The 13273-nt window shown below is 37.1% G+C and overlaps 1 protein-coding gene across 1 annotated transcript in view; it reads right to left on the bottom strand.

Annotated features, from left to right (window-relative positions):
• CABCOCO1 (ciliary associated calcium binding coiled-coil 1) overlaps positions 1-11317 on the bottom strand; it is a gene marked incomplete at both ends in the record, with an annotated part of 48479 nt that extends 37162 nt beyond the window's left edge. The window contains 3 exons of the mRNA XM_079535673.1: positions 2137-2306; positions 5100-5212; positions 11300-11317. Coding sequence (XP_079391799.1) covers positions 2137-2306; positions 5100-5212; positions 11300-11317 — 301 coding nt within the window. The remainder of the gene's footprint in view (positions 1-2136; positions 2307-5099; positions 5213-11299) is intronic.
• Positions 11318-13273: the final 1956 nt, after the last annotated feature.

Here is a 13273-nt window from a genome sequence, read left to right as displayed (position 1 = left end):
ATATAACTAGGAAGAAATACAGAGAATGTGGAAGAAAGGGAAGCTAAGCCATAGGAAATGAGAAAAAGAAACAGAACTATCACAATTAGTGGATAAGTAAAGACAGATAACAAGACTGTGAGATGTCACAGCACACAGGCCCAGATCCTTTCTCCAGTAAGTCAAAATTTTTTTTCCTTTCCTTGTACATCTGATTTTCAGGCCCAATTGCTTCTCTTAGGAAGGCTTTCACAACACATCTGTGAAGTAAGGATCACTTTATCCTCAGTGTATAGAAGGTAGCCCAAATCACATAAGTAGTTCATCTGGGTCCAGTTTGCAGTTCCTATTCTGTCCCTCTTTCTCCATAAGAAACCCTTTTGCAGGCAGCAAAGATGCCTTGGCTCTCGAACTGTTTCTCTTCACCCAATCAACCACAGTCTTAAGTTTCTAAACATCTGTTTAGAAACTTTCTCTGTTACCAGACTCAAATGAGTTTCCACTACCTTCCTTGTCTAAATTTATTCTTTCCATTCCATGCTATTACGTTCAAATGAGCTTACATTTCCAGGCTGTTTGAGTACACTGTAGCAAAGGGAAAGAAAATGGCCATTAATTTAGAAGGCATTAGCATTTCACTATTAGTTGCACCAGCTGAGAACAATAAACACAAGGAAAATTACCTCCGTCCTGGGTGGGCTACAGTATACTTTGTAAGATAGAAATTTTGAATTTTAAATGAAATTTTATGAGAAAAAACTATTAGAAGCCTCTTGTAAGCTTTTACAAACTGCATTTTCTTTCCTTAGAATCTTAGCTAAATATGAATGGATTTTCAGAGGCCAGCAAAAACCAAATTCATAACACTTGCTTTACACTTTGAAGTGTAGGGGTAGTGGAGCTGTTTGGGAAAATAAATACATACATACATAAATAACCAACCTCAAAATAAGGCATTACTTTTTTGGGACACCTCTGCCTTGTTTCGAAGCCCGCTGAACTGCTCTGAGGCAGCCATTGCCACGGAAAATTTCAGATCAAAGACCTAAAGATTTGCCAGAGTAAAGATCCTGAAAAATGTAAGTCATCTTTAATAATCCATTGTGTTACCAGCCAGTCTAGTACGCGTGCATCACAGTCTCATAAAACTAAATTGTGACGTGTTTCCATTATTCTCCATTGTTATATTAATATAGTTAGCACATGTTAAGATATTTTCTCACTGGAGACAGGAAGGACAACTGGAATTCCAATGATCATAAAGCATATACATATTCTGTCAAAATTCCAAGAACGAAAAGGTACTTGAATTAAACTACCATGAAAGAGTATAACAATTATTAAGGGCTTGATTTTAAATATTCATCTTTACTTTGAATGGATCCACTGAGTCCTTTCACTTTTCCTTTGGGATGGACTCTTTTCAACATAATTACCTTCAAAGTGAATATAAAGTAAGCGCTGTGATCTCAGAAAAAGGGGTTTTGAGAGGAAGCTGCTGCAATTTTTTTCTGGATATTTTGTTCCCACCAGACTCAAGATACAGGCTTTTTTGCAAATTTCCTCATAGCCACAAGAGCTAAAACTTCTTCCATTGTAATTTTTCAACTTCAGCAGTGATGACAGTATACTTCCCTCGTTATTCTTTAGTTAACCCATACATTTTGTGCCCAAAGTACAGAATTTGCCGTATAGAAAGCTGCCTGAGAGTTCACCTCCAAGGACAAAATACATATTATTCACCTGCTGTAATTCTATAGCATGTACTGAATATCTCAAACAGCAGAGAAATGTGCCCAAGGCTATGGTGAGACAGTCACTGAGAGAGCTGGCACTGGAATTTAGATGGTCTTTGCTCTCACTCTACTGCAATTATTATTTATTTTAACAAGCTAATGATAAGATCTTTTCAGGGCCTTTTCCTTTTCTAGCACATACTGTACAAAGATTGAGAGACATTCTACTCAACAGACTACAGTCCTCTCAAAATTGTCTTTTGAGGAAAATTATTACCAAGTACAAGGAACAGTATTCAAGAGGAAAACAAATCATTTTACCAATACTTGCAGTTAAAAACCACTTTATTAAAATGATTGGAAAGCATTCTTGCCTTCCACGTCAGGTGTATTTATTTTATAACTTTATAACTATACTTACCACTGAGGTTCTCTAACAGGAAGTTTAAGAGATCCATGTACTGTGACATCTGCATGAGACTGAAATTCATTTCTTTTGCCCAACAAAATCCTGCAGTATAATAATCTAGCAGAATAGCTTCCTTCAAAGATGTCTTTAATTGTTTAAAATTCAGAAACTCTGCCAGCTTTCTGAAAGAGATATCAGAGTAAAAGAACAGAGTTTCTACTTGTAAACTTTCAAAATTTAATGTATGATTATATATCTATTATGACCATATTACATGTATACATGTACATATTTTACAGGAACTCTGCTTCATCTATTTCTAGATATAAACACTGTTGACCAGAAGAAAAAAAAAAACAACAACCGAAATAAGTAAATAAGCGACTATAAATTTCAACAGACAGTAATTAAATGTAAAGATATCACTAATGAAATAAAAAGATGAAAAAAACCCAAAGAGATGCATGCAAAATGCACACAAAAAGAAAAGTAAGTGTTGAAGAAGGGGTTTGGTGAGTGAAATGACATAATTAGTCACACATTCTTGTTTTGAGATAAGTTTATAATATTAAAAAGATCTTGTTTCCCTTTGGTCATTATTTTTCATGCAGATTGTGAAGTAAAATTATAATTTAGAAATAAGGTAAATAATATAAAATTACTTAAAGCACCTAACATACTTAGAAATTTGTATTCCACTTTCATAATTGTCAAGGCATTTGGGAAAAGTTTCATCCTATTTTTCTGGTAAACTGGAAATTTTTTCGCCTACTTAAAAAAAGCAATGATTAGAGAAAAATACATTCCTTTCTAGGAGACCATGCTGTTATTGACAAATTTATGTTGCTCTGTCCAATTGTGGAATTAACCACGTATTTTATAATAATTATATGCCTTTTTCCACATGAAGAGATTTTAGAGGATCAGGGCTAGGACTTCAGTTTGCAATTCTTCCAATGTAACTTTAGCTATATTGTTAGATAGTGAAGTTTTACATTAGAGCAGCCTTTGGTTTCTTAGCAATACCTGACAAAACAGGTCCCAGCTATGATCAGTTTCTCCTTCCATATAAGAGTGTTTTCATTCCTGCTTCTCACTCCTTCCTAATAACAGCATTAACCTCAGATCTACTCATAAAGAACTTACTTTTTCAGGGTTTTCACCAGGCTAGTAGAGATACACTGTCAAATAAAATGACTGCTGTTGTTGTTTTTTAATTAAAGCCTGAACAGCTAAGAAAGTAAAGCATATAATCCAATCAGTTTTGTTTAAAACCATGTATTCTTTTGTTCTGCATAACAAATTTGTACTGCTGTACACATTCAAGCTGGTTAAAAACACTTAACTATGTACTGAAATAGAAGTGGAATGTGGCCAGCTGAACTTTCCAAGGTTTGAAAGAGTCCATATCCTCTCTTTCTGAAGCCTCTGCCAACTCTGTGTTTTCATAATCAGAGCTTCTCAGGGATTTAGATCTTCTGTGATGCTGCTAACAATGCCAGAACTCATCTTTTCAACATTCTGCAAAGCATGTCACAGACAACGGTATCTATAAATGATCAGGAAATTATGGGTGACTTAGATTTCTTAGTTACATTGATTGCTTTTTCCTCCTCCACGGAGGCTTTCAAATCCTACAGAGTATAGAACTCCAATATATGAGAACATAAGACTTCAAAAATCTCATACTGAATTAAATAATCTCTTCTGATTTTCCAGCCTTTGCTGTGGCCTCCATTTTTGTACAGAAATGATGCACTGTGATAAACTAACAAAATTTCTGTTCTGGTGTTAAAATTCCCCAGAACTATCCCTTTCTGTTTGATGTAGCACATACTTCATGATTCACTTGTAAAGTGTGTATATAAATTAATACACATCTTCCTCTGATCAGCTGAAACAGAAAAAAAAGGAACATATGATCTTTTAATGCTTTCTTTTTTAATCTTCATGAAAATTTTTCACAATAAATTGTGTCACTAAGTATATTTTAGTCTCTGGTGAGTTGTATGGTTGTATCTTCAACCTCCTCTGAAGAAACGGATCATCAGTCAAGAGAAAATAATAAACAAATAGAAATCTTATTGTTTATAGGGAAAAATAATTTTTCCAGTTTTCCTTTAAAGAAAATAAATCTCATCAGATAAAGAATTTTTTTGTCATTAAAACAGAGAAAGATTATATTTTGAGAATCATATTTTAATCTCTCAAACACTCAGTGTATTCAGACAGTATGCTGTTTTGCTTTGTTCTCTCCCCTAAAACCCGTTAAGAACACCAGCCCTTTGCTTTTAATTCATTAAGAACTTGCCAGTGGAGACAAGCACTCACGAATTATTTGGGCACTTCTGGAAATCCCATCCTAAAAATATAAGTCTAAGGTTTCAAGCTGAACTTGGGTCTCCTAAACTTAGCTCCTACTAAGCATTAATAAGAAGAGAGAGTTTTGCTACAATGAAGACAACATGGGCTTACTTCAGATGTCTTTGGCTGCCTCCTATTTCCCCAGTGCACCATAACAGCTACCTACCTCTTCACATTTCCATCCCTTTCTAAACTTTTAAAACCTTTCTGATTTTTTTTTCAGTAGCTTGTATTAAAGGATCCTAAATGCTTTAGCAAAAGACTTAACTAAGTGAGACTTATGGAAATGCTCAGTATTGGCCTGTGCTTATTTACATCTTAGTATTTCATATACAGGATATTTAAAAAGAATATAAACCCACAAACCAAACAGTGTGAAGTACCTATCAAATAATAATAAAAAAATAGAAAAATCAAAAGATATGGGAAACACTAAAACAAAGTAGATATGAGATGAATGACATTTCTTCCCACCTTTCATGAAACATTTAAAATCACATATTTAAACTGAACAATTAATGTGGTAGCTATCACAAAATAAATCTAACAATTTGTACACAAATTTTATTTCATGATAACATGAATTCTAGTTTTGTTACATTGCCACTTACTTTTGAAGTCCTTCCACATTTTGTTCTGACAAAGCAGTAATTTGCGAAAAAGAAAGAAATGTATGATTAATAGTCTTCTGTCCACCTACAGCATCCTGATCTTGGTCTTCTTCCTACACACACATACATATATATGAGTATAATTTTGAAAGTTGTATTTAATTATGTCAGTAGCTTATCTAAATAACATTTTGATTTTGAGGCAGTAGGCAAGGGGTTAATTCAACAAATGCCAGAAATGTAACATACCTATAATCATACAGTGGCAACAAAATGCCCTAAAACATTTTCACTAGGCAGATATATGGAAAATAGTATTTCTATCTTAAATTCATGTGGGAATGTAATTCAATCTTGTGCTGCTCACAATATGTCACTAACTTATAAGTAAAAACAACAGAAATGTAAATGTACAAAACTGTCCCAGAATCTAGATTTGGCGGATAGTACAGTCACTAAATTTTATACTCAATCTATGCTTAAGGCATTATGGGCATACATGCACATTACCATACTATTTGACCTTCCCCCCATACTTCTTGATTGCACTTTGGGAATTTACTGTCCACATTTGCTCCTTCCTTAGGCCAAGAAACTCCAACATGTTTGTTGCAATACAGCGATGCACATAGAAGAATCTGAGAGTAAAATGTTTCAGAGTAGGTCTGTGTATCCACAGAACAGAAAACAGCTCCTTGCCAGAAATACGATGGTGCACATGTCACATGGGATAGCAAACTGATCTTGAAAAAACTATGCAGTGGTCTTCTAAAAAATATTTGACAACACTTTATTTAGTGTGTGTCACTGGCCAAAATCACTTCATTGTGGACTTTGGTAAGAAATCTATGAAATACATAAAACACTGGAAAAAATAACTTTTACAATATAACATCTAGGTAATAGAATGAAGTGTGAAAGCACATTATAAAATCATCATCTATAAAGAGAGTCAAAACTACATTTGACATCTATCTGCCTGGACAATCTCTAGGCTGTTAAAATGATATGTTGCTGATAATGATTATCAGTAGTTATTTAAAGAAGAACCAATTATACTCTGACACAATCCTAGCAAAGCTCAAAACTATGTATAGCATCACTTTATCAACTTTAACTAAGTCCTGCTGAGCTCTGAATATTATATAAAAGGAAAACAACCCAAAAGTGTTTTCAAGTTTTAAGAAGGGACTGCTCTGCGAAATGACTTTTCACCAAATGCTTGTATCCAAGCTGGCTTTATCAGCAGTCTACATAGGTGGACAACAAGATGAGTGAAAAATGTAGCTGCAACATAAAGCACAAGGAATAGAGGTTAACAGTTTGTACCCTGCCTGGATGTTGGTTACATCCTGGATAAAACCCAAAAATTATTAACTCACAGGAAGTGTATCTGTAACCTGTGGGGCTTTACAGAGGCACAGCAAAGTGAAGCCTGAACAACATTTCTATCTCAGTTTGCGAAAGAAGTGGAAGATTTCCTAACGTGAGCTGATTTTAGATTGAAAAGCATTGTTCTGGGCTAATTGCCACCTAAATCTAGCACTGGTCAAGGAGAGCCCCCAAAGAAAGCTACACTACTCCCCCTGCTGCTGCTGAACTGCAAAATATACCTAAATCTCTGGGACAAGCTGAATTACACGCACGGCTGATGAAACAAGGCTGAGAGCAACCAATATGAAATGTAGTGGACAAACTAGTTTTTCTTTCTAATTAAGCACGAGTACTGTCCCATGCACTTTAGCATTAAAAGTTATCATTTCTAACTGCAAGGAAGTTAGTCTCAGATAGAATGCCTCATTAGAACAACAAGAACCAAGTAAACGAAGGCTTCCTGCAGACAGTGAGGAACATGGCACTGGTTTGTTTTTATAAGCAGTAATTGATGCAGTATAAGAAGCAACACTTTTGCAGTCAGCACTATTGATATAACTGAGGCTTCCAGCCCAAGCTAGGAAAACATGAATAAGTAGCTCAACATAGTAACATTATACTATTATTGAAAGATAATTTTGAATAATTAGGAAAAATAGGAATGCTGCACTGAAGTGACTGCTGGTGTTACAAATCCATTGAAAAATTGATTTTTTTAGAAGCAATGAGGGCAGAACTAAAAGAATAATTGATACTGATTCCTAGGAAGTTCATCTCTTTCCCTCAGGATGTCCAATGCATAGGATACAACACTATATCTTTTTGCACCATTATATATGCAGCATACAGTTCACTGGTTCATCAGTTAAAATCTTACTTATTAAAATGTTACCATTTCACAAGAATCACCCCAGATGAACAGTATAAGATAATGCATTTGACACTATTAAAGAAAAAAAAAAGTTTAAGAAAGTTCAAGGCACACGATTTGTGTTCTGATAATCTTCCAGCTTCTCATCCATGGCTATAAGCCAGGTATGGGCAGAAGGGACAAAGGGATTGGAGGACCAAGCAGAGAAAAGAAGTTTCCAACCCCTGCACTCCACATCTCCAACATTCAAAGCCACATTCGTAGCCCAGTAGTACAGGCTCACCAGTAGTCTTTTCTTTTTTTTTTTTGCCTCCCAGTTCTTATGTTCACGCTCTAAGCGACAGGTTAGCAGGCAAAAAGTTGAATACTCTGGAAAATATCTGAATTTCCAGAATCTATACAAAAGACCCCTCGCTTTTTCTTAAAAGGCATCAGACCATGTTCATCATGTCAGAAAAGGCCTGACCAAAAAGTATTTTCCTCCTGCCTGTAGCTGGTTTACTATAGCATGAAGCTTTCCCACCTACACTATAGCAATAGGCTGTGCACACCAAACATGCTATCATTAAGGCCCATCTCATTCTTTGAATTACAAATAACAAAAAGGGCCTTTAGGAAAATTTGCAGAAGTCTTAGCATATACATTTGTATTGTAGCAATATACAGAGTATGTAAGATTACAAATAAATATTTAAAAAAAACCCACATACTTTGTACAGTCTCCTATAGTTCCTTTCAAAACACTGAAAGAGTTTAGCCTTGGAAACACATTATTTATCTAACTACAGCTTGTGTTTTAAACTTAAGAGAGACTTGAGTTATTGTAACTCAGTATTGCAGATGAAGCTCCATAATATGCACATCAAAATCCATCACTTTACATGGCAAGGTGAAAGCTCACTGTACATTTCATCACCTACTCTCTGTAACTATTCCATAGCAACAACACCCCTTCCTACCCTCAAGTTCTTAATTTTTAGGGTGCATCTGTGCCAACACTGTCCATAGTAAGTGCAGGTATCATGTAATAGAAAATACAGTTCTAAAGGATTGGTGAGCAGCTGTGGGAGAGAAATTACATTATTTAGAAGATAAATTTTTAAAATTAGAAGTGCCTCTGTAGTTTAAAAAAAAAACAAAAACAGAGAAAGACCTAAAGTAACTTGAATGATCCTGTATTTATGGAAAAATTATTTTGGGGCAGAACCTCACCCCCACTAAAAGTTTATCACCATTGTGCTTTGTCTTTTGATGGCTGTCTTTAACCACCACTGAAAAATCAAAGGGAAATTGTTTTTTTGCATGTTCACTGATATGGTGATAAATTTACCTTTCCTTTTACTGTTAGCAGCTGTGACTGACTGAAACAATCCAAGGTGATTTCATTCTGATAATACTATCCTCATGTGTTGGGGGAGGAAAAAAAAAAAAGAACCAAAAAAGCCTCTGCCAATATATATAGTCAGCAATAGACTTAACCAATGTAAATATAAACTACTACAAGAGAATTATTTGTTCCCTTTATCCTTTATTTTCCTTCAAATAATTTCTAGCTGTTTTGAATGTATAATATATTTCAAGCTGTTCAATATGTCACTCCAAGTGCTTTGGGCACCTCTTGTCAACATCATCAAATCAAAATACCAAATCAGATCTTTTGAAACAAAAGAACAAGATCCTCCTTGAATTCCTCAGCCAGTGTTTACAAATCACTGTGAAACAGAAAATAATAACAGCAGAGTAATAAACAGCAAGCTGCAAAAAGCTTTGTATTTGGGTGGGGAAGAATTCTAAAAATAACCACTCCAGCATCTGCAGTTTTGGTGAGGGCCTCTCCAGAGCGGTAAGACATTAAAACACAAAAATGGAAATTAGCAATAGAGTTCCCGAAAGGAAGCAGGCTTGTCCTTTGGGATGAGACCTCTGCTCTGGTTGAAGATGTTAGTTATTTGCATCTGTTTGAAAATACAACAATACGCTTTGCAAAATCTTGACTTTCAAAAATATATTCACAGAGGAATGCCTTGCCAGCTCTCTCAAATTATATCAGCTACCTGAAGCGTAAGGAACGAGATCCTCCTGCCCTCACCCCTGGGGAAATGAAACTGGACTGAACTCTCTGCTGCCACAGACAGATAGTTTCCAGTACTGAGCTGGTTTATTTAAAGCTGGCTCAGCTACCTCAGCCTGAGCAATACTGCTGACAGCAGTACAGATGTATCCTGAAACAGTGTTGCATATCAGTTACAACTTTAATCAAAATGGGAATAAAAAAAAAATAGCAACACAGGCTGTTATTTGTATTATTATATGCATTTTGTTATCAAGCTGTCAAATACTTCAGCAGAAGCAGAAAATCTTGAAGCTGTCTACCTAATGGTTAAGGCAGAAACAGAAATGCATTCACTGTTCCTATATGTTAAAAAACAACAACAAAAACACACACACACAAAAACCATCACCAACAAAACAAACAGACAACAAAAAACCCAAACCATTTGTCTGCTCCCATAACAAGAAGTTAAAATCAATAGTTGCTATTTTAGTCATAGTATTTATTTTGTTGTCAAACGAGGAAATACACAACAGCATCACTAATTTCAACAGTATTCAAATGAGAAAAGGGCAGATATACCAAATGCAAAAAATAATGCCTGTATGGGAGGACCATTACAGAGGCTGATGGTGTCCTCTTAATAACAGAATGCATTTCAGAAAACATGTGCAATCCAAATGCTCAGGCATATGAGTTACCAAATTTACTAATGTTTTTCACTGCTGCAGACTGCTACATGGAACAGAAAGCGTTTTTTAAAAGAAAACAGCAGCAGGAATTGCTGAGATCGGCATTCAGGTTTTGTAATACGATTTCTGCTGAAGTCTGAGCAGTTATAAAAATATTTTAATTCAAAAAGAATTTTCTCAAGATTTTCTCAAGAGGCAAATACAGTGGCAAAATAACATGTTTGCTATGGCTTATGCACAGAACATGCTAGCATCAGCCAAAATTGAAAGCTATATCATAATAATAAAAAAATAATAATAATAATATAACAATAAAAACACACACATCCGCAGAGTTTGCAATAAAAATAAGTGACAGTGGATAGCTGGAATTATCAGAAAGGCATGCTATCACATATCACACAAACTTCAGTACAGAAAATACATGAAAAAAAAATCCTATAAAGAATCCTTCTATAAAGCTGTGAAGTAATAGAGGAAAATTTCAGTTCTACTTTTCAAATAATAGAATCAAAGAATCACAGAACTGTTCAGGTTGAAAAAGACCTCAAAGATCATCAAGTCTAACCACAACCTATCCATACTACACTAACAGCCCTCTGCTAACTCGTGTCCCTGAGCCTTTGGACAGCCTGTCCTTTCCCACACTGCACACCCTGCGGCCTTTTGCTCACCGCTCCCAACAGCCATAGTATTTACAGATAACACTAATAGATAGAATGCAGTGAGAACCACTTGTGTTTCTCATAAAGCATTTGCATAATGCATTCTACACAGCAGAGGATTTATTCATTTCAGGAAACCTAAATATTAAGCTCTCGTGCCAGCGGTTGCTATGGCAGCCTGGTGCCAACCGACGCACACACCCTGGCGGTGGCTGCGCCCAGGAAGGGCCCCGGCTGCTTTCGGGCAGGTGGCCTTCTCTGCTACGTGCTCTTTTGTGACAAGGTCACGCAGAAATACACACTCACGCTGCCTTCATTTATCCTCCAAAAGCATTTTAACGTTCACCCTTTCTTTTTAAGCTTTCAGGAGCTTGGTGAAGACACTTAAATTCTTAAATTAAAAGATCAAGGAGAAGCAAGACAAAGCGAGAGGGTGCCAACGCGCGGGGACAGCTAGACGAACAGCACGGTCGCTGCCCGCCTCTTGCCCGCCGCGGTCCCGCGGGCTGTGGGCTGGCGGCATGAAACGCAGTGAGCGAGGATACCTGCCCCGCCGCCGCCATGCTGCTGGGCTCGGCGTCGCCGTTGCCCAGGGAACGGGGCGGGCCCCGAAGCTCCGCCCACGCGGCCCCGGCCTCTGCTTTCAGCCCGCCGGGAGCCATCTCAGCGTCCCGCCGCGGGGCTGCCGGCCGCGGCTCTGCGAGGGCTCGGAGCGGGCAGGGGGATGGGCTTTAATGGATGGCACCTCGCCGTTACCCTAACGGCATGGCAACGTCAGCTCTTGAGACACCGTGTTGGAACCTCAGTCCAGCCCGAGAACGCTGCACGCGTTGTTGCAGGTCAGCCAGTGTAAAGCGGCAGGCTACTGCTGGCAGATATATGCTCTTATACAGTCGACTTTTATGGCTAATTTAGGAATAATACAATAAGGGGAAGATGACTTAGCAACTGAAGTATTCATTAGGATTTGCAGGTAAAAGGTTTAGTATGTGGAATACTAATAAATGAAACTGGACCCAGAAGCAGTTCTGTCAGTTCTGTGTGGTTTGCAGACTTGTAGCAGCAACGAGTCAGAGTAATGGCACTTAACCTGAAGGATTGAATAACGCATTTGGAGGGTGAATGGTGATGAGAACAAAGAAAAAACCATCTAACTTTGCAAAGTTTATGAAGGTGCTGAGGGAACTGCAATGACAAAACATTTTTGCAGCATCCCCACATAAAGAAGGGAACCTCTTGGGATTTCTGCAGTTGCTTTGAGGTCTGCTGCTGTTTCTGAGCACTTTTCCACTTTCTGAAGGTTGTCATCGTTGGTGTATCGCACCACACAAAACACTGAGCACTGTACCCGCGTCACAAGAGACTCAAACCCACCATGACTGATGTCTGAGATCCAACATATATGCAACTCCTCTTCCTCCACAACAGTCTGACCCGTAATGACACATACACACCAATCATGCATTCCAAGAGGACTCAGGAATCTCTTGTAATGCAGTTGAGAGAGCTGGATCCTGCAGTGTTTTGTAGAATTATTCATAGTATTTTAAAGAATTGCATAGCTCTGTGCAGAGCCCACACTGTGAATTCCTGCAATTTGTGCCATGCTCTGTAGCTGACAACTGTACAGCTGCAGTTACTTCTCCTTTTAGTATGTGTATAAATCTAACCAAACAAGAACATTATTCAGAGCTGCAAGCACCACACACAGTAAGGTGTAAAAACTGGGGAATTAAATCTGATGTTTGAATGTAATATAAGATTGTATATGTTCATACCGATAATCTAGTCAGTAACAGGTAGATTTTGGATTTAACCCCACATTCCTCTGGCATTGAAAATATGCACTGACTTCCACAAACATTTTTAATGTCAAAAACATAGTGGCTTAAAACCCTTAAAAGGAATTACCTCAGTTTCTCTTATTCAGCTTTAAAGGACTTAGCCCTGGACCGTATTCTTTCTTACATAAAACTCACACTGTGCAAATTCATTGATTTCATTGATGTTGAGCACTGATGGAAACGCAGCACACATTTCCAACAGTAAGCTCCTAAACTTCCTATTTTCAATTTAAATATTTAGATAGACTTATAAAGATATAGGAAAAAAAAGATACACCAACAAAAAAGATTCAACAGTAGCGTTAGGCTGTTGCTTCTAATTTAAGATGATTCTTTTATGTTTATAAAACCCATATTTATATGCAAGTGTGAGTGTTTAAGGCAGCTCCTTTTCATTTCCTTCAAATCCAAGACTTGTAAGTACAACAGAAGTAGTGGTCTTAAAAATCTGATCTAGTCCTTTCCTACCATGGATAGTCATGGTTGATTTTCTGATTGCAGATGGTCACAGACACTTCAGATCAGGGGAGAAGAAAAGCTCCTCTGTGTAGCTGTGTTATATGAAAAAGTTCCCTGAAAGTGTGTGTTCCAGCATGTATAATTTAAGCAGTTCATATTTGAAAGCCTGCCCTTACAAAGCATTACATAGTAAGAGCTCTTCTACTTATCTGAGGA

The sequence above is a fragment of the Tetrao urogallus genome (assembly GCF_951394365.1).
Source record: "Tetrao urogallus genome assembly, chromosome: 5".
In the NCBI taxonomy this organism is placed as follows: Eukaryota; Metazoa; Chordata; class Aves; order Galliformes; family Phasianidae; genus Tetrao; species Tetrao urogallus.
This window is presented reverse-complemented; position numbering and strand designations above follow the sequence as displayed.